This window comes from Lolium perenne, chromosome 5 (genome assembly GCF_019359855.2).
Source record: "Lolium perenne isolate Kyuss_39 chromosome 5, Kyuss_2.0, whole genome shotgun sequence".
NCBI classification, from domain to species: Eukaryota; Viridiplantae; Streptophyta; class Magnoliopsida; order Poales; family Poaceae; genus Lolium; species Lolium perenne.
This window is the reverse complement of record NC_067248.2, coordinates 118,963,122-118,983,265: the sequence shown is the minus strand read 5'-3', so window position 1 is coordinate 118,983,265 and position 20,144 is coordinate 118,963,122. Positions and strand designations below refer to the sequence as shown.

Here is a 20,144-nt window from a genome sequence, read left to right as displayed (position 1 = left end):
CAACAATTAGTGCACATTGGAAGGAACCAACTCAATTTCGGTGGATTTCTATGGTTTCATCGAATTGTTGTGGTTTAGAGCATCTCCAGCCGCGTCCCCCAAACCGTCCCCCAAACCGCGCCGGATTGAGCGTTTGGGGGACGTGTTTCGTTCGTGCCGCGTTTGGGGGACGTCGCTCCCCAGTCGCGTCCCCCAAACCAAATTTTGCAAATTTTAAACTTAAGCGACATTCATCCAAACTTTCCATATATTAGATAGATTCGAACGGAATTTGACTAAATTTAAACTAAACCTAATCTAGAACCACTTGTGGCGGCCGGAGGCGTTGTAGTACTGCTGGAAGTTGTACATGTTGTCGGTGACGACCTCCTGCTTGACGCGCTCGTCGACGGGTTCGTCGACGGGCTCGTCCTTCACCAAGCCGCTTGGTCCTGCCTCGCCGTCGTCGGAGAGGTCCACCAACGGCTTGCCGGAGTCGCGGATGGACATGGCGATCGCCGCGTCGAGGTCGCCCCTCCAGGCGTCCTTGTCGTTCATGGACGCCAAGAACGCAGCCCGCAGACCTGGGCAGTCCTCGGGGTCGTCGCTGCTGGCGATGAGCCGCTGCTGCCGCTCGTACTCCGCCAGCAGCGCCACCTGCGACGCTTCCTCCGGCTCCTCCTTCACCTCCGGCTTCGGGATGAGGAGGGCGCCGCCGCGCCTCCCTTGCTGCTGTCGGCTGCCGCTGCCGCTGCCGCCACGCCTCGTGTTGACGGGCGTCGCCAGCTCCTCCTTCACCTCCCGTTTGGAGACGGTGTAGGGCGCCGACAGGTAAGACGAGGACGGCGTCAATCGTGCCGGTCCTGAGGAAGAAGAGTGCGAGGAGGACGAGTACGTCGTCCTCCTCGGCTGCCATTGAGGAGACGACGGTGGTGATGACGACATCTCCAGCCTTGGAGCGCCGTTGCGGATGCCGCGGATGACGTTCTCGAGGGTGCGCCCCGGAACGCCCCAGAACAGGGCGCGGCCGTCCTTGTTCCAGCTATTGGGGCCGCCGACGAGCCCGTCGGTGCTGTGCATCTCGACGTCGTACTTCGCCTGGAAGTACGTCGTCCACCAGGCGTCGTTGTTGTTGGCCGCCCACGTCGGATCCAACCGCTCCTCGGCGGTGAGTTGAGCCCGATGGGCCTTGATGGTGTCCCTCCATTGGTCCGTGCGCGGCTTCGGCGGCGGCGGAACGCCAATGCCGTTCACGGCCATCTTCCAGCCGCCGCTGCTTGGCAGCCGCATGTCCGGCGGGACTGGATACCGGGCGTTGTACAACGCCCACGCCTCCGCCACGGTGAGGCTGCCACGGCCGAAGCCGTTCGCCGCGGCGATCTTGCGGGAGGACGAGCTCGACATTTTTGGAGCGGTGAGGAGAAGATCTGGGAGGGGGGAGGCGGCGGCGACGAGATGGTTTGTGAGCGGTGAGAACTGCAGGGCGTCTTTAAACAGCGGCGGTAGCGGGTGGTTGCACACAATAACGCCGGCGCGGACGGCCACGCGGCCATGCACGACGAGACGCGTCCCTGCGTCGCCTGGAAAAACAGGGACGCCATTAACGTCGCTTGACCAAAGGTAGGCGACGGGGTTTTAAGCTTCCGAGCCGCTGACGCGTCGGGCCCGCGTCGGTTCGCCTCGCTTTTCGTTGTGTCCGGCGTCCCCTGATGCGTGTAGTTGACACGTCCGTTGGGAACCCCAAGAGGAAGGTGTGATGCGCACAGCGGCAAGTTTCCCTCAGTAAGAAACCAAGGTTTAATCGAACCAGTAGGAGTCAAGAAGCACGTTGAAGGTTGATGGCGGCGGGATGTAGTGCGGCGCAACACCAGAGATTCCGGCGCCAACGTGGAACCTGCACAACACAACCAAAGTACTTTGCCCCAACGAAACAGTGAGGTTGTCAATCTCACCGGCTTGCTGTAACAAAGGATTAACAGTATTGTGTGGAAGATGATTGTTTGCGTAAAAAAAAGAGAACAAAGATTGCAGTAGATTGTATTTCAGTAAAGAGAATTGGACCGGGGTCCACAGTTCACTAGAGGTGTCTCTCCCATAAGATAAACAGCATGTTGGGTGAACAAATTACAGTTGGGCAATTGACAAATAGAGATGGCATAACAATGCACATACATGTCATGATAAGTATTGTGAGATTTAATTGGGCATTACGACAAAGTACATAGACCGCTATCCAGCATGCATCTATGCCTAAAAAGTCCACCTTCAGGTTATCATCCGAACCCCCTCCAGTATTAAGTTGCTAACAACAGACAATTGCATTAAGTATTGCGCGTAATGTAATCAGTAACTACATCCTCGAACCTCGCACCAATGTTTTATCCCTAGTGGCAACAGCACATCCATAATCTTAGAGGTGTCTGTCACTCCCCCAGATTCACGGAGACATGAACCCACTATCGAGCATAAATACTCCCTCTTGGAGTTACAAGCATCTACTTGGCCAGAGCATCTACTAGTAACGGAGAGCATACAAGATCATAAACAACACATAGATATAAATTGATAATCAACATAACATAGTATTCTCTATTCATCGGATCCCAACAAACGCAACATATAGAATTACAGATAGATGATCTTGATCATGTTAGGCAGCTCACAAGACCCGACAATTAAGCACAATGGGGAGAAGACAACCATCTAGCTACTGCTATGGACCCATAGTCCAGGGGTAGACTACTCACTCATCACTCCGGAGGCGACCATGGCGGCGTAGAGTCCTCCGAGAGATGAATCCCCTCTCCGGCAGGGTGCCGGAGGCGATCTCCTGAATCCCCCGAGATGGGATTGGCGGCGGCGGCGTCTCTGGAAGGTTTTCCGTATCGTGGCTCTCGGTACTGGGGGTTTCGCGACGGAGGCTTTAAGTAGGCGGAAGGGCAGGTCAGGGGGCCACACGAGGGCCCCACACCACAGGTCGGCGCGGCCAAGGGCCAGGCCGCGCCGCCCTGTGGTTTGGCCACCTCGTGGCCCCACTTCGACTCTCCTTCGGTCTTCTGGAAGCTTCGTGGCAAAATAGGACCCTGGGCGTTGATTTTGTCCAATTCCGAGAATATTTCGTTACTAGGATTTCTGAAACCAAAAACAGCAGAAACAAAGAATCGGCTCTTCGGCATCTTGTTAATAGGTTAGTTCCAGAAAATGCACGAATATGACATAAAGTGTGCATAAAACATGTAGATATTATCAATAATGTGGCATGGAACACAAGAAATTATCGATACGTCGGAGACGTATCAGCATCCCCAAGCTTAGTTCTGCTCATCCCGAGCAGGTAAAACGATAACAAAGATAATTTCTGGAGTGACATGCCATCATAACCTTGATCATACTATTTGTAAACATATGTAATGAATGCAGCGATCAAAACAATGGTAATGACATGAGTAAACAAACAAATCATAAAGCAAAGACTTTTCATGAATAGTACTTCAAGACAAGCATCAATAAGTCTTGCATAAGAGTTAACTCATAAAGCAATAAATCAAAGTAAAGGTATTGAAGCAACACAAAGGAAGATTAAGTTTCAGCGGTTGCTTTCAACTTATAACATGTATATCTCGTGGATAATTGTCAACATAGAGTAATATAATAAGTGCAATATGCAAGTATGTAGGAATCAATGCACAGTTCACACAAGTGTTTGCTTCTTGGGGTGGAGAGAAATAGGTGAACTGACTCAACAATAAAAGTAGAAGAATGGTCCTTCAAAGAGGAAAGCATCGATTGCTATATTTGTGCTAGAGCTTTTATTTTGAAAACATGAAACAATTTTGTCAACGGTAGTAATAAAGCATATGAGTTATGTAAATTATATCTTACAAGTTGCAAGCCTCATGCATAGTATACTAATAGTGCCCGCACCTTGTCCTAATTAGCTTGGACTACCGGATCATCGCAATACACATGTTTTAACCAAGTGTCACAATGGGGTATCTCCATGCCGCCTGTATAAAGGTCTAAGGAGAAAGCTCGCATTTTGGATTTCTCGCTTTTGATTATTCTCAACTTAGACATCCATACCGGGACAACATGGACAACAGATAATGGACTCCTCTTTAATGCATAAGCATGTGGCAACAATTATTATTCTCATATGAGATTGAGGATATATGTCCAAAACTGAAACTTCCACCATGAATCATGGCTTTAGTTAGCGGCCCAATGTTCTTCTCTAACAATATGCATGCTTAACCATAAGGTGGTAGATCTCCCTTACTTCAGACAAGACGAACATGCATAGCAACTCACATGATATTCAACAAAGAATAGTTGATGGCGTCCCCAGAAACATGGTTATCGCACAACAAGCAACTTAATAAGAGATAAAGTGCATAAGTACATATTCAATACCACAATAGTTTTTAATCTATTTGTCCCATGAGCTATATATTGTAAAGGCGAATGATGGAATTTTAAACGTAGCACTCAAGCAATTTACTTTGGAATGGCGGAGAAATACCATGTAGTAGGTAGGTATGGTGGACACAAATGACATAGTGGTTGGCTCAAGTATTTTGGATGCATGAGAGGTATTCCCTCTCGATACAAGGTTTAGGCTAGCAAGGTTATTTGAAACAAACACAAGGATGAACCGGTGCAGCAAAACTCACATAAAAGACATATTGTAAACATTATAAGACTCTACACCGTCTTCCTTGTTGTTCAAACTCAATACTAGAAATTATCTAGACTTTAGAGAGACCAAATATGCAAACCAAATTAGCAAGCTCTAGGTGTTTCTTCATTAATGGGTGCAAAGTATATGATGCAAGAGCTTAAACATGAGCACAACAATTGCCAAGTATCAAATTATTCAAGACATTTTAGAATTACTACATGTAGCATTTTCCAATTCCAACCATATAACAATTTAACGAAGAAGAAACTTCGCCATGAATATTATGAGTAGAGCCTAGGGACATACTTGTTCATATGCAACAGCGGAGCGTGTCTCTCTCCCACAAAGTGAATGCTAGGATCCATTTTATTCAAACAAAAAAAAAAAACAAACCGACGCTCCAAGCAAAGCACATAAGATGTGATGGAATAAAAATATAGTTTCAGGGGAGGAACCTGATAATGTTGTCGATGAAGAAGGGGATGCCTTGGGCATCCCCAAGCTTAGACGCTTGAGTCTTCTTAGAATATGCAGGGGTGAACCACCGGGGCTTCCCCAAGCTTAGAGCTTTCACTCTCCTTGATCATGTTGTATCATCTCCTCTCTTGATCCTTGAAAACTTCCTCCACACCAAACTTAGAACAACTCATTAGAGGGTTAGTGCACAATCAAAATATACATGTTCAGAGGTGACATAATCATTCTTAACACTTCTGAACATTGCACAAAGCTACTGAAAGTCAATGGAATCGAAATATCCATCGAACATAACAAAACTGGCAATGCGAAATAAAAGGCAGAATCTGTCAAAAACAGAACAGTTCGTATTGACGAATTTTATCGGGGCACCAGACTTGCTCAAATGAAAATGCTCAAATTGAATGAAAGTTGCGTACATATCTGAGGATCACTCACGTAAATTGGCATAATTTTCTGAGTTACCTACAGAGAAAACAGCCCAGATTCGTGACAGCAAAGAAATCTGTTTCTGCACAGTAATCCAAATCTAGTATGAACTTTACTATCAACGACTTTACTTGGCACAATAAAACACTAAACTAAGATAAGGAGAGGTTGCTACAGTAGTAAACAACTTCCAAGACATAAAATAAAAACCAAGTACTGTAGTAAAAACATGGGTTGTCTCCCATAAGCGCTTTTCTTTAACGCCTTTCAGCTAGGCGCAGAAAGTGTGTATCAAGTATTATCGAGAGACGAAGCATCTTCAGCGGGGTTTGGAGTTTTCTCAACCATGCATAGTATATTGGATACATAAGTTTCAGCGGCTCCCTTTTCATTAGTCTTGGGCTTGCTACTCTCATCAAACAAATTTTCAGGAACAAGCCAAGCATAGTTATTTTCTAGTGCATCATTCATCGCTAGGAGCTTACATGGTATTGGTGCTTTGATCTCCCCACCATCATTAATATTATTAGTGTACTTTATTCTATCCATATCCATCTTTTCAAGGAGACTAACAAAATTGGTATAAGAACCAAGCATATTATATTTAGCAAAGACCTTTCTAGCCTCTCTTGCTATACCACCAAATTCTCTAAGAAGGGTTTCTAAAACAAAGTCTTTCTTTTCCCCTTCTTCCATATCACCGAGTGTAAGAAACATGTGTTGGATTATAGGATTGAGATTAACAAATTTAGTTTCCATCATACGAACTAAAGCAGCAGCGGCAATTTCATAAGTAGGAGCAAGTTCTACCAAGTGTCTATCTTCAAAATCTTCAACGGTACTGACATGATTGAAAAATTCTTCTATATTATTTCTCCCAATTATAGACCCACGTCCTACCGGTATGTCTTTCGTGGTAAAATTAAAAGGAAACATGATGAATCAAGTAAAGTAAATGCAAGTAACTAATTTTTTTGTGTTTTTGATATAGAGTGCAAGACAGTAAATAAAGTAAAGCTAGCAACTAATTTTTTTGTGTTTTGATATAATGCAGCAAACAAAGTAGTAAATAAAATAAAGCAAGACAAAAACAAAGTAAAGAGATTGGGATGTGGAGACTCCCCTTGCAGCGTGTCTTGATCTCCCCGGCAACGGCGCCAGAAATTTGCTTGATGCGTGTAGTTGACACATCCGTTGGGAACCCCAAGAGGAAGGTGTGATGCGCACAGCGGCAAGTTTCCCTCAGTAAGAAACCAAGGTTTAATCGAACCAGTAGGAGTCAAGAAGCACGTTGAAGGTTGATGGCGGCGGGATGTAGTGCGGCGCAACACCAGAGATTCCGGCGCCAACGTGGAACCTGCACAACACAACCAAAGTACTTTGCCCCAACGAAAAAGTGAGGTTGTCAATCTCACCGGCTTGCTGTAACAAAGGATTAACCGTATTGTGTGGAAGATGATTGTTTGCAGAAAACAGTAGAACAGTATTGCAGTAGATTGTATTTCAGTAAAGAGAATTGGACCGGGGTCCACAGTTCACTAGAGGTGTCTCTCCCATAAGATAAACAACATGTTGGGTGAACAAATTACAGTTGGGCAATTGACAAATAGAGAGGGCATAACAATGCACATACATGTCATGATAAGTATTGTGAGATTTAATTGGGCATTACGACAAAGTACATAGACCGCTATCCAACATGCATCTATGCCTAAAAAGTCCACCTTCAGGTTATCATCCGAACCCCCTCCAGTATTAAGTTGCTAACAACAGACAATTGCATTAAGTATTGCGCGTAATGTAATCAGTAACTACATCCTCGAACATAGCACCAATATTTTATCCCTAGTGGCAACAACACATCCATAATCTTAGAGGTTTCTGTCACTCCCCCAGATTCACGGAGACATGAACCCACTATCGAGCATAAATACTCCCTCTTGGAGTTACAAGCATCTACTTGGCCAGAGCATCTACTAGTAACGGAGAGCATACAAGATCATAAACAACACATAGATATAAATTGATAATCAACATAACATAGTATTCTCTATTCATCGGATCCCAACAAACGCAACATATAGAATTACAGATAGATGATCTTGATCATGTTAGGCAGCTCACAAGACCCGACAATTAAGCACAATGGGGAGAAGACAACCATCTAGCTACTGCTATGGACCCATAGTCCAGGGGTAGACTACTCACTCATCACTCCGGAGGCGACCATGGCGGCGTAGAGTCCTCCGGGAGATGAATCCCCTCTCCGGCAGGGTGCCGGAGGCGATCTCCTGAATCCCCCGAGATGGGATTGGCGGCGGCGGCGTCTCTGGAAGGTTTTCCGTATCGTGGCTCTCGTGCGGGGGTTTCGCGACGGAGGCTTTAAGTAGGCGGAAGGGCAGGTCAGGGGGCCACACGAGGGCCCCACACCACAGGTCGGCGCGGCCAAGGGCCAGGCCGCGCCGCCCTGTGGTTTGGCCACCTCGTGGCCCCACTTCGACTCTCCTTCGATCTTCTGGAAGTTTCGTGGCAAAATAGGACCCTGGGCGTTGATTTCGTCCAATTTCGAGAATATTTCGTTACTAGGATTTCTGAAACCAAAAACAGCAGAAAACAGCAACTGGCTCTTCGACATCTTGTTAATAGGTTAGTTCCAGAAAATGCACGAATATGACATAAAGTGTGCATAAAACATGTAGATATTATCAATAATGTGGCATGGAACACAAGAAATTATCGATACGTCGGAGACGTATCATCCCCGGAGCGTCCCCTGTGGGACGGGGACGGGCTCGGGACGCCGGACACCGTATGGGGGCGCGCCGGACAAAAATAGGCTTTGGGGACGCGGCTGGAACGGTTTTTTGGTCCGGCGCGCTCTAAATCCCTTTGGGGACGCTTTGTGTTGTCGCTGTAGTGCGAAGTTTTTTTTTTGGAATTTACTCACTCTGTACATGAAGAAGGGCAAAATTTGTTCAGGCAGAGCAGCTTGCAAACTGACAAACGAGCCTGCACAGATCGCCTCCGCTGCAGGCTGCCCTGGTTTTCTGTTAACTGAACTGTTGTCGATGCCGGCATGGTACTACTATATACAGAACCAAACAGTCGATCAGAAGACGTGACAATATCGGGGCTAGCTAGCGAACCATGGCCAAGCGCCTCGTGCCATGGCTTTTTAATCTTCTCGTCACGCTCTGGACGCTGTGCTGCCAGGCCGCCGGCGCCGACCCGACCACCGGCTTCACCGCCGTCGAGGTCTCGGAGGACCGGTTCAAGCTCCACAAGCCGTACGACCTGCCGCCGGAGCAGCGGTACGAGCTCCGCGACGGCGTGCGGCGGCTCTGGGTCTACTGCGACGACAAGCCCTTCAGCGCTGGCAGCCCCAACAAGCCGCGCGCCGAGATCCTCCTCAACGTAAACCAACTCAATTTCCCCAGTTCATTTACTAGTTAATCCTACCTTCTTGGGAATATTTGAGACATGTTACCATTGGATCTTGTTAATCTTCTCTTCTTCCATGCCGGGCTGGAGCAGAGGACGTACAGCTCCGGGGTGTGGCAGTTCGAGGGGTACGGGTACGTGCCGGCCGGCACGACGGGGGTGTCCGTGATGCAGGTGTTCGGCGCGGCCGGACCGCCGCGCAACACGACGCTGATGCTGCACGTCTACGGCGGCCGGCTCGTGTACTACCGCGACGAGACGAAGGTGGTCGACGGCGACATCTACGACCGGTGGTTCAGGCTCAACGTCGTCCACGACGTCGAGGCGTCGGCGCTCACCGTGTTCGTCGACGGCCAGCAGAGGCTGACCGTGCCCGGCTACGGCGGCCACCGGCACTACTTCAAGTTCGGGGTGTACACGCAGACGGACCCCTCGCATTACATGGAGTCGCGGTGGAGGGATGTCAAGGTGTACACCAAGACTCCCTACTGAAAGCATACTTCTTCGAGATGCATAATTTCTGGTGAATTTTTCTGATATTTCGCGGGAATAGTCCAAAAATTTCAGCATCTATCAGCTGTAATAGTACTGCTCTCTCTGATTTATAATAAGTGTCAAGGGTTTAGTTTAAATTTAAGCTAATTTAAATTTAAAACCCAACATTTATTATGCAAATTGACTTGATTAGCAAGTGAGATGACAGATTTGGATGTAGTGTGATGAGGCATTCAGTGCATGGATTAGTGGATACAGTACATATCTATCTGCTCTGAGAAATGTAATTGAGACTTAACTTATATCTCAGTCGAATTACATCAGTGTGTATTAATGCATGCGGGCCTAGAGAAAGTGTAAAGAATAGTAAACACGAATCTTCAAGCAGAAACAAAATCAAACAGGACTGAGAAATAAGACGTCTCAGCTAACTGAAACTTAGCAATTCCGAAATACATTACCTATCCGACCGAATCAGAGTAAAACCCCATTCATTTCTTAACCAGCAAAATACAAGATCAAAACGAATAACGATTAATAATAGTACATACATTTCTTAAACCAAGAATGAGCTCGGTCAAATGCTCTCCCCTCCCGCTGTTTTAATAACCGATCCATGTCTTGTGTTGGTGCACCGCATGCATGCATGTATCCCGGCCGGCGCCATTGTTGTTGGTTGCTTTCCTGTGCTTAATTTCTACCTCCTCCTAGTCATGGATGACGGGTTGCCATCGAAGAGCTCGTCGATGATCCCCTCCACGTCCTCTCCGCTGAGCTTTATGTACTTCTCCGTCTGCCTGCCGGCGCTGAACGTCTGCGCGAACCGTCCCAGGAACGACCGGTACGCCGGCACCACCACGGCGGCGATGGACACCCGCAACTCAGACTGCAGCTGCTCGTCGCTCACCACCCACGCGCCCTGCGTCTTGTGGATCTCGTCCATGGCGGAGTTGAACTGCTTGAACCTATCCTTGACCTGCGGCTTCTGCACGTGGCCCTTCACGGTGAGCACGCCGTCGTCGCGGAGCAGCGTCAGCACGCGGTTCCACGTCTCCCTCTGGTAGTTCTTGTGGTACTGCCTCAGGTTGGTGGACTGCTTTCTCGCCCAGGTCTCGCCCAGCATGGCGTTCGTCTCCGGCGATCCCCTGATCTTCTGCAGCATGTACCGCCCGTTGTTCATAAGGAAGATGTTGCTCAGGGCAGGGTCCTTGTACAGCCGCGACTTCCCTTCTAGGTTCGTGTTCAGGAGCTCCATCACGTCCGTCAGCTGCGCCGCGAACGGGTTGTCGCCGCCGTCGTCCCGGCGGCGGTGCTCCCGGAACACCTGCTCCAGCGTGCTGTTGTACTCGCACGTGTACTTGAGGTAGTTCATGACGTAGCGTGTGAGCGGGTGCACGGCTCCGCCCGGGACGGGCTGCTTGCCGGCGTCGGCGCGGATGGAGCTCTCCAGCTCGCAGAAGATGCTGGCCGCCGACTCGCCGATCCGGGAGCGCGCGGCGGCGATCTCGGCTTTGAGGTCGGTGAGGGCGTCGCTGTTGCAGCCGGCGGCGGGCTCGTCGTTGGCGGAGACCGAGAGGAAGGCGTCGATGACGGGGGACGCGTCGCGGATGGACTCGTACATGTCGAGCACCTTGAAGAGCTTCTCGGCGGAGCGCTTGGTCATGGCCACGGCCTCCGTGAAGTTGAGCAGGTTGAGCATGACGCAGCGGGCCAGGTCTGCGAAGATGGCCCTGCCAACGCTGGCGTGGCGGCCGGTGAAGACGTGGGCGCAGAGATCGTGCTCGGTGGTGAAGCCCTTTCTGATGGTGTGCCGGAACGCCTTGATCCACGTCGCGATCTCCGTCTCCAGCGCCTCCCACGTCATCCGCACCACGTCGTCGATGCTGGCCTTGTCGTACCCGAGCGCCCGCAGCGACGCGTCGAACGCGTTCCGGCGCGCCACCAGGAACATCTGCGTGCACTCCGTCACGTACCCGGCGCCCACCATGGTGTCAGCGATGGACCGCAGCCGGTCCACGGTCTCCGGCGGGTACGTCTGCGTGGATTCTGCATGGGCGGAGTGGGCGGCGTTGTCCGGCGGCCGGAGGACGCACCGGTCGGCCTCGTGCCCTCCCTGCTCGAAGGACGCTGGCCGTCTTGCCAGCTTGCAGGTGTCGGCCGCCTTGGGCTCGAGCAGCGCGTGGAACTCGTCCTCGAGGAACGACATGGCATGGTGCAGCACGGCGGTGACCCGGTGCGCGCCAGAGGCGTACTTGGCGCTGGCCTCCGTGTTCTTGGCGAGCACGGACGCGAGCGCTGCGACGCGCGCGATGGCCGCGAGGAGCAACTCGCCGTTGCCGTCGGCCGCCCACTTATCCCGAGCCTTCTCGGACTGCGCGATCTCCTGCTCGACGGCGGCGGCGAACCTCTCGAGCGTGGCCTCCGGGATGCTCACGCCCGCGTCGTGCCCCGCGATGAAGGCATCGATCTCCCCCGACAAGGCGGACACGCCCGGGCCCGGCTCGCCGCTCCCGTCATCATCCTCTTCCTCGCCTTCCTCGTTGATCTGCTCCCAGGTGGCTGCGCCGGCGGGGGCGCCCCTCCGGTCGTGGTCGCCATGCCGGAGGGCGCCGAGGGAGAGGTTGCGGTCGACCTCCCGGGTGGCCTTGTTGGAGGTGGCCGAGGAGAAGCTGCTGGACTTGAGGGGTGCCTGGCTCCGGCTGTCCATTGCTCGCCGGGCGCGCGGGGGAGAGGGGGCGGGCAATGGGGGATCGATCGGCGTCGTCGGTCGTAGTGGTCAATAGTTGTTGGTGGTCCGCGCGCGTGGCTGGGTTGGCATGCAGAGGTGGAGAGAGAATGGAGGAGCAGAACGGAGAGCCAAGGATGGCCGGAGGTTGAGGACAGGGGAGGGTGCTCTCCATTAATCCAGCATTTCTTGTTTGAAAGGGTCTGTCTGTCTTGCTTACCCTAGTTTTAGCTGGCTCTGAACGAGAGGTGCTGCACACCTTGCTCCTATACTATCCTCCTCTATCATCATGACCATGTGGTGATTTACATGTCAACTCGAGGCAGAACATTTTTCATAGATCGAGCTCCGTGTGCACTTTTGTGCACCCACCAATCGGGAACTTCCAAGTTTTCCAAGACTATTCGAAAACAAAATCCAAGGATAGTTAGTACTTATTTGATTTATAGGATAGGAAAATTGTAGAAATAGTAAAAATAGAGGATTGCTATGGGCTACCCTTTTATTTAATTCTATGAAAAAACACTTATGAAAATTGCTACAATTGATTATTTGATGGATTACATGAAGAATTCCAAGGAGCTAAGGGAGTTTTCTTCCGTGTATGATTTTTTTTAGGCAAATCAGTGGGTTTCCCCACTGTGTGGATTTATAGTTTTTCAAAAGTGATAAGGTACAAAAGGCATTTGCTAGAGGTTAGCAACAATGAGCTAGCTAAGAGACCATAGGCCTAAAAAAGAGAGAAAAGAAAAGAAATCTGCTACAGTTATCTAAATCTCTCAATCTAGATTCTGAGACCACCATAAGACTTTCTAGAAGTCTTTATGTAAAGATTGGGAGTGATACCCTTAAAGATAAAATCATTCCTGGTCGCCTAGATAGCCCATGCATAATCAATTCTATGAAAAGAGGTACCTTCAAAGCAAGTTTGAAACTTTCTATCATGTTATGAATATCAACATGCTGAGGAGGTGTCCCAGATGGACATAGATATTGCCAACATAATTTAGAAAGGGGCAGTGAAATCAGAGACGGTTTCTAGTTTCCAACTCATCTTCTCCACATATAATGCAGGAATAATTATCCATGAAAAAAGATCTTCCTTTGTAACATTGATCTTGTATTGAAGCGATTATGAACCAAGAGACAAAAGAAAACCTTATGATTGATTCTGCTGACATCAACCCTGCTACATCGACTTCAAAGCAGGTATTGTGCCACCGAAATCCATGAGAAAACTATACACGTAAGACACATTTGTAGTCACAGAATTTCCAAAAACTGTCCAAATGTCGGTACCAATAGCTAGCTCAAGATCCAGTAGTAAAGCTTGAAAGAGATGGAACTGTGCCAATGCTTCCTCGGAGCGAGAGGCAAATAAAAAATATCAAAAGCCTCTGGCACAAGTAGTGCTTGCTTGATAGAAATGCCCTCATTCTTGCAAAAGGAATAATGATGTGGCCAAGTTTCCTTAAGTGGTACAACTGACCATTTATCTCGCCATAGTAAAATAGAATTTCATTGAATGAAATCACACTGGGCCACATCCTTGAAAGATGGTAGCATCTTTAAGCATTCTCTCCACCAAAATGGGACCTCTCTTCTTCCAGCAGAAGGTAGGGAGGTAGAAAGTATAGCTCCCAGGAAATCTTGACCCAAGGTAAATCATCCTTATTTAAGAATTTATGTAGATGTTTCATTAGTAAGCAGTCATCCTGGACCGAAAGATTTAGAATGCCCAAACCTCCTTAATCCTTTGTTATGCAAAATAAATCCCATGCTGCCAGAGGAGGGTTTTTTTCTTCTGTAAATCCTTGTCTCTCTAGAGACAATGTCTTCTATATTTATCCACCTCAGTTATTATCCATTGATAAACCTTCAAGGAGCAAAGATAGAACATGGGCAGTGATGAAAGGATTGAATTAACCATTCTAAGCTTGCTACCATAATTGAGCTACATAGCACAAGCTGGAAGACTTCTTTGTACAGTTTGAACTAAGGGAAGAAAGAATTCTTTCCTTGGCTTAGTTGTGCTTAAAGGTAACCCCAAATAAGTGAAAGACAAACTCCCTCGCTGGCAATGCAGGGCATCCGTAAAAAGTGTAACTTTGTCCTTATCAATATTGATTGAAATGAGGTTAGACTTTGAGTAATTAACTCGTAGACCAGAAGCATCACCAAAAACTTGAAGCAGCTACTGGAGGTGACTAAGCTGCTGCACATCAGCCTGAAGTATGACAAGAGTGTCATCTGCATATTGAAGGATAGTAAAAGAGGGAGAGCACCACAGATCCAATGGCATGGTGAGGAGACCATTACTCATTGCCTCACTGACAAGGGACTGCAAGACATCAGCAGCCAGAACAAAAAGTAGTGGTGCAAATGGATCTCCCTGCCTTACCCCTCTCCTACACTGAAAATGCACATCAACCTGAAGTATGACAAGAGTGTCATCTGCATATTGAAGGATAGAAAAAGAGGGAGAGCACCACAGATCCAATGGCATGGTGAGGAGACCATTACTCATTGCCTCACTGACAAGGGACTGCAAGACATCAGCAGCCAGAACAAAAAGTAGTGGTGAAAATGGATCTCCCTGCCTTACCCCTCTCCTACACTAAAAAGTGGAGCCACTAATACCATTAAGGAGGACTGAGAAAGTGGCCGGTTCAAGCAGTAACTTAATCTAGGTGCACCAAGTTTGACCAAAACCCTTTGCCTCCAGCACTGCTAGAATGAAAGAATGATCCACCTTATCAAAAGCTTTTTCAAAATCAAGTTTGAGGGGAAATGACAGTCATAGGAAATTTTCCTACTGGAAGAGGCTAAGGGATTGTTCTATTCCTACAAATAAAATGACGGTCATAGGAAAAAAAAATCCATAGGAATACAATCCTGTGAGAATCTAGTGCAATTCCTTCAAATCAAACAAGCCCTTCGGTGTCTTTTTTCCAACGCAAAGCACACATATTTGGTGTTTATGGATATAGCCAGGTAATGCGGCATTTTGTAGACCAAGTTACACATAGCGTTTTTTATGAGAATTTTGAAAACAACCTTTAAAGTTTCAATTTTTTTGAAACAAATGTTAGATGTAGGAAATGATGCATCCTATCAACTTGCAAAATTTCAGCACAAAATATATTGTGTTTTTAGGTCAAGTAAAAATACAAAAATGATTATCTAAATAAGTGAACAATGCAGAATGTCAAACCTCCTAATTGATCAGGTTGTATCAATTTTTGTGTGGCCTAAAATACAAGGTGGTCCTAGTTGAGATTTTACACCTTAGTAGATCACATCATTGTCAACACCTAGGATATTTTCTGGGACTATAAAATAATATTTTCAAAATGTTCAAAAAACCAAGCTACATGTAGCTCGGGGAATGAGTTTGTTCCATGCACTGATGCACTAGACATCCGGTGCATGGATCACCTTCTCCCTCCTTCCTACTCCCTCCATCCTAAAATATAAGACACACTTTTTTCCACGGTCTTTGACCACTAATATAGACCAAATTATATGGATTTCGAATGTATAAATGGCATCGTTACATTTGTCTTGCAAATCTCTTTCATTTTATTTATATTCATAGAAATTTTGTGAAAATATTATACACACAAATCGTGGTCAAAGATGTAAGTTTTTTACCAGGGAAATTTAAGAGCACCTTATATTTTGGGATTGAGGGAGTATTTTATAGATTTGGTATCATTTAGATTACCTCTCCTGCCACACTATTAGGGCATGTTTGATTCAAAGGATTCTAAAACCACGTGAATAGGATAAATGCAAGAATAGAATGTCATGGAATGTGAAATCCTATAGGAACGCAAAAATTAATGGCACTAGTAGTTTGATTACACCACAAGAAAAGCGCAAAAAATTCTATAGAGATTGAGTACATGTTATAGTTGTCATAGACACATAATTTTTTCCAAGAGGTCTAACCTCTCCTATGGGATTGTAGTATAGGAAAGGAATCCATAATTTTGGAGGATTCAGTCCTTTAAATAAAATAGCCTCTATAGAAAATTTATATGTGTAAGAATCCTACGGAGTACAAGATTCCTATGAGAATCCTTTGAATCAAATAGGTCGTTAGCTCTTGTTTCAAAACATCAAATGTCGGTAGCTTCTGAACCAAAAGTTTACTTTGTGAACCATTTGAATATTTGAGTTCCTTGTAAATTGAGTTACAAAATTATACCAATATTGAACATATTTTGATAATTTTTGAAAAATAATTTTGAAACTTACTTAAACCTCGTGTTTTTTTAAATAATTTGTTTCACTCTGTTTTAAACTTGGTTAATTAGAGTTAAAAATATCTTCAGGAATTGTCTCAGAGTATAGTTTTCAGATAAACTGAAATGAAATACGGGTAGTCACATTATATATTGTATATCTGCACGTGGTGGTGCCCAGGACATGTTGCGCACGATGGGAGTGTCCCTTGGTGTGTGTTTATACATCAACTCATGCATGCTCCTAGTTTGAATATAAAAAAGGAAGAGCCTTTCAGTCCGCAAGCAGCAATGATTTGCAATGGCATGAGATGGAGAGCACGACGTAATGGATCAACGTGCGCGCTCCTAGTTTCCTTCTCGCGCTGGAAAATGACCAACATCCGTCACCTGATCAAATTTGTTCGCCGTGCTTTTTTTTATTTCTTTGGAACGGAGGCACAAGCTTTTGCCTCGTCTCATTGACAAAGAATGGAGCCAGTTCATAATCGAAAAATTGGCCTCAAAATGATACAAATGCCCACACCGACCCTGGAACATGAAAGCCTCGAGAACACACCGGGCCGACCTGGATCATAACAAATACAACACGCACATCATCGAGACGATCAACACTGAAGATAGCACATACACGTCATCGCCATCACTCCTCGAGCAAGTGACTCTAACATCACCATGGAATACCACCGGCTAATGCATGATGATGTGGGAGAACCTACACTAAGATCTGCCAAATAATTGGCTACCCACGATGTTGGTTGCCACCAATCCACTACTTTCTCCGTCCATAATAGAATGTTAAAGATTTTTCTAAATTTAAATTTATCTATAAACCAAAAGGTGTCTGCATATATCTAAATTTAGATAAACTTGCGATATCCTTTTATGGACAAAGGTTGTAGTTTGTGGTAGTTTCATTGGCGGCTTGCGTGTCAACGATGATGGAGGTGATCGGTGTAGGGGCCATGGAAAAGTTGTGTAATCTGCTCTTCATCGTGTCGCGGGGCTTAGTTGCGTTGACATCATCTTGGCGGCGATGATGACATGGGACAGGTGGTTGATTAGTGGTCTTCCACGATGCCATCCTTGTGCATCTTTTCTTCATAGCTTGTCTCCCGCAAGCCGAATCCGGCTGAGGGGCAATGCCCGCAAAAGGGAACACAACAATGAGCCTTGCTATCCTCTAACACAATAAGACCCAGATCTAACAACATCTCTTGCATCCCACATAGCCTCCCCAAAGGGCCAGCGGGGGCACTAAACAAAATATCACACCCGATTGCGGAGGGACCGCACCGACGTTGGGGTCGAGGCGGCGGTGCCCTCCATGCCGGCATCCAGCAGGGTCGTGGCGCATGTCCAAGCGACATAGACGGGGTACACGAGGAGGTGGATAGACTTAGTGTTAGCCATTGGGGCTGAGGGCAAAAGGAGGCAGTGGCGGAGCTGGTATGCATCTCCTACGTTACCAATACTATGTGGAAGTATCGACGTAATTTCATAGTGGCATTTGATCTGAAAGCTACATAAAGAACATAAGCCAGATGATGGAACGCGGAGACCTAAGTTGTAGAAGATTATAACATGACCAATTCGGTAGATTTGGATTCCTTTCCTATATATCCACTCATCTGGTACTTCATCATATGATTCTCATATAAGACCCATCTGTCTAGAGATCGTCATGTTGAACCCAACAAATATCACCAAACTTCCACTAATTTAGACCTTCACTTGGATCATTAGTGAAATATCACAACATAACTAGTACTACTGACCCCAATAATTTTCTCCTTTGGCTTTACCCCTGAAGGGAGGCGGCGGTTCTAGCCATGGCAGGGCCGGCGGTAGAGCTCGCGCAGGCCACCAGGGCTAGCGTTGAGTTGGGCGGTCACGCGCATTGTGAAGGTGGTGAGGCTGCCGGTGTACGCGCGAGCAGTGCCAACTATGGCGACGTCCCAACAATGGTGGCTGTCGGCAATGCCCTGTACGTAGAGGCATAACGAGCGGCGTCGAGGCCAGCGGGGCTAGCGGCGTAGGGTTGACTGGCATGGCCAACATGGCCGAGGAAGAGCCGCCTCGAAACATTTGTGCGGTGATAGCCTGGAACAAGAACCTTGGAAGTCAAAATTCTTCATCTCATTCATCCAAAATCTAGATAGCGCATGACACGGGGTGCACATCACGAAGGGCCACGTGTGTTTCGCCTCCCTAGAGTGTGCTCAACAAATCCTGATCCGAGAGCTCAACATTGGTCGGCGGTAAGAAATTGGCTCAACTCTCGGGAGGGAAATCAAACAACGAATCAATTTCCTTGATCTAAATAATACACAAACCGCAAAAACAAAAAGGAAATTGAACAATGGATCATTTTCCAATCAATTTTGAATTATACCTTCGCCAATTTTGGATTATACCTTCGCAATTTGATGGCCAGGAGCCTGCTCAGTGGAGGCTCAAAGAGTCGATGGAGCGAAGGTGTTGATAACGAGTTGTGCAACCTTACCGGAATGCTGGCTGGCTGGCCCTAGGGTGCACAACATACACAAACATAAAACATACACCGACTAGGTAAGTTAATATTGACACGCTAGAAATAGTGTAAAGAGATAGATGGATAAGTACACACTTAGACGTGATACTAGAGTTTTTGTGGCCTATTTAAATATCCACTTAATCTCCAATACTATATTCCGACCTAGTGGGTTGGGGATCCGCTACGATGACAATGCAACGGTTATAATTGATCAAAAAGAAATTTTAAAGGAACTTGAGTTTTTGGCGCGATTGCCGAAGAATTGAGAAAATTAAATTTTATAGAGATTGGACAAAGGTAGAAGTTTTACCAAATTTCCTATGGGATTATCCCAACTAAACCACTGGTACCATGGGGGATAGACTTGGCCTGAATTGTGGGCTGCTGTACACCTCTGAAGTGGGCTCCCGCGGCCGAGCCACGCCAATGGATGGTGTTTGGCAAACGCATGTGCTACGAACTAGGACTTGAAATTCACTCGCGAGAACGACAGATGGTCTATATTGCGTTCTACACAAAATACTTAAGAAATACCGTTGTGAATGCATGCAATACTTATAGTTTCTATAATTGTGTAACAAGATCGTGAAACTGATGCTTACTCAGAACACGGAAAGTGTCTTTAACACATGGATACCAGTGCTCTCCTCACTTTTAGATTTTTAATTTTTTTAAAATCTCACATTTCTAAGTCTCAAAAAATTATGACGTTAAATTTATAAATAGCATGGACACCAGTGCTCTCCTCACTTTTAGATTTTTAATTTTTTTTTAAAATCTCACATTTCTAAGTCTCAAAAAATTATGACGTTAAATTTATAAATAGATATGTACGGGTGGGGTGTATGCAAAAAAGTCCCGTTATGTATTTCCCGAAGTTTAAAGTATTTTTTATCGGGACTTTTTTGCATACACTTCTCATGAACATATCTATCTACATATTTAACGCCACAATTTTTGAAAACATAAAAGGGTCAGATTTTAAATTTCAAAAAACTGAAAGTGGAGAGAGCACTGGCACCCATGTGCACCAAATTCCTGTCCCTCAGAACAACACTATAATGGCAACATCAATCCTATATTATAATGTTTCAGATTATAAAATGAACTTTTAAAAGAAAGATACAAGCC

General features: G+C 46.6%; 2 protein-coding genes across 2 annotated transcripts; one reads left to right on the top strand and one right to left on the bottom strand.

The window, feature by feature from the left end:
• Positions 1-8,650: 8,650 nt before the first annotated feature.
• LOC127304779 (citrate-binding protein-like) lies at positions 8,651-9,751 on the top strand. Its single transcript, XM_051335366.2, has 2 exons — positions 8,651-8,980; positions 9,101-9,751. Exons 1-2 carry the CDS (start codon positions 8,714-8,716, stop codon positions 9,497-9,499), a joined length of 666 nt encoding a protein of 221 aa, XP_051191326.1. The 5' UTR covers positions 8,651-8,713; the 3' UTR covers positions 9,500-9,751.
• Positions 9,752-9,976: 225 nt separating this feature from the next.
• Positions 9,977-12,451, bottom strand: LOC127299729 (exocyst complex component EXO70C1). The gene has a single exon (XM_051329760.2). The coding sequence runs from the start codon at positions 12,207-12,209 to the stop codon at positions 10,200-10,202; it is 2,010 nt and encodes a 669-aa protein (XP_051185720.1). The 5' UTR covers positions 12,210-12,451; the 3' UTR covers positions 9,977-10,199.
• Between the last annotated feature and the right edge of the window lie 7,693 nt (positions 12,452-20,144).

What these genes read in the sequence shown, in the direction of transcription:
- LOC127304779 (XM_051335366.2), top strand. Translation starts at nt 8,714, where the DNA reads ATGGCCAAGCGCCTCGTGCCATGGCTTTTTAATCTTCTCGTCACGCTC. An exon ending in GCGCCGAGATCCTCCTCAAC is followed by an intron (nt 8,981 to 9,100) that starts GTAAACCAACTC and finishes GGGCTGGAGCAG; the next exon opens with AGGACGTACAGCTCCGGGGT.
- LOC127299729 (XM_051329760.2), bottom strand. Translation starts at nt 12,209, where the DNA reads ATGGACAGCCGGAGCCAGGCACCCCTCAAGTCCAGCAGCTTCTCCTCG.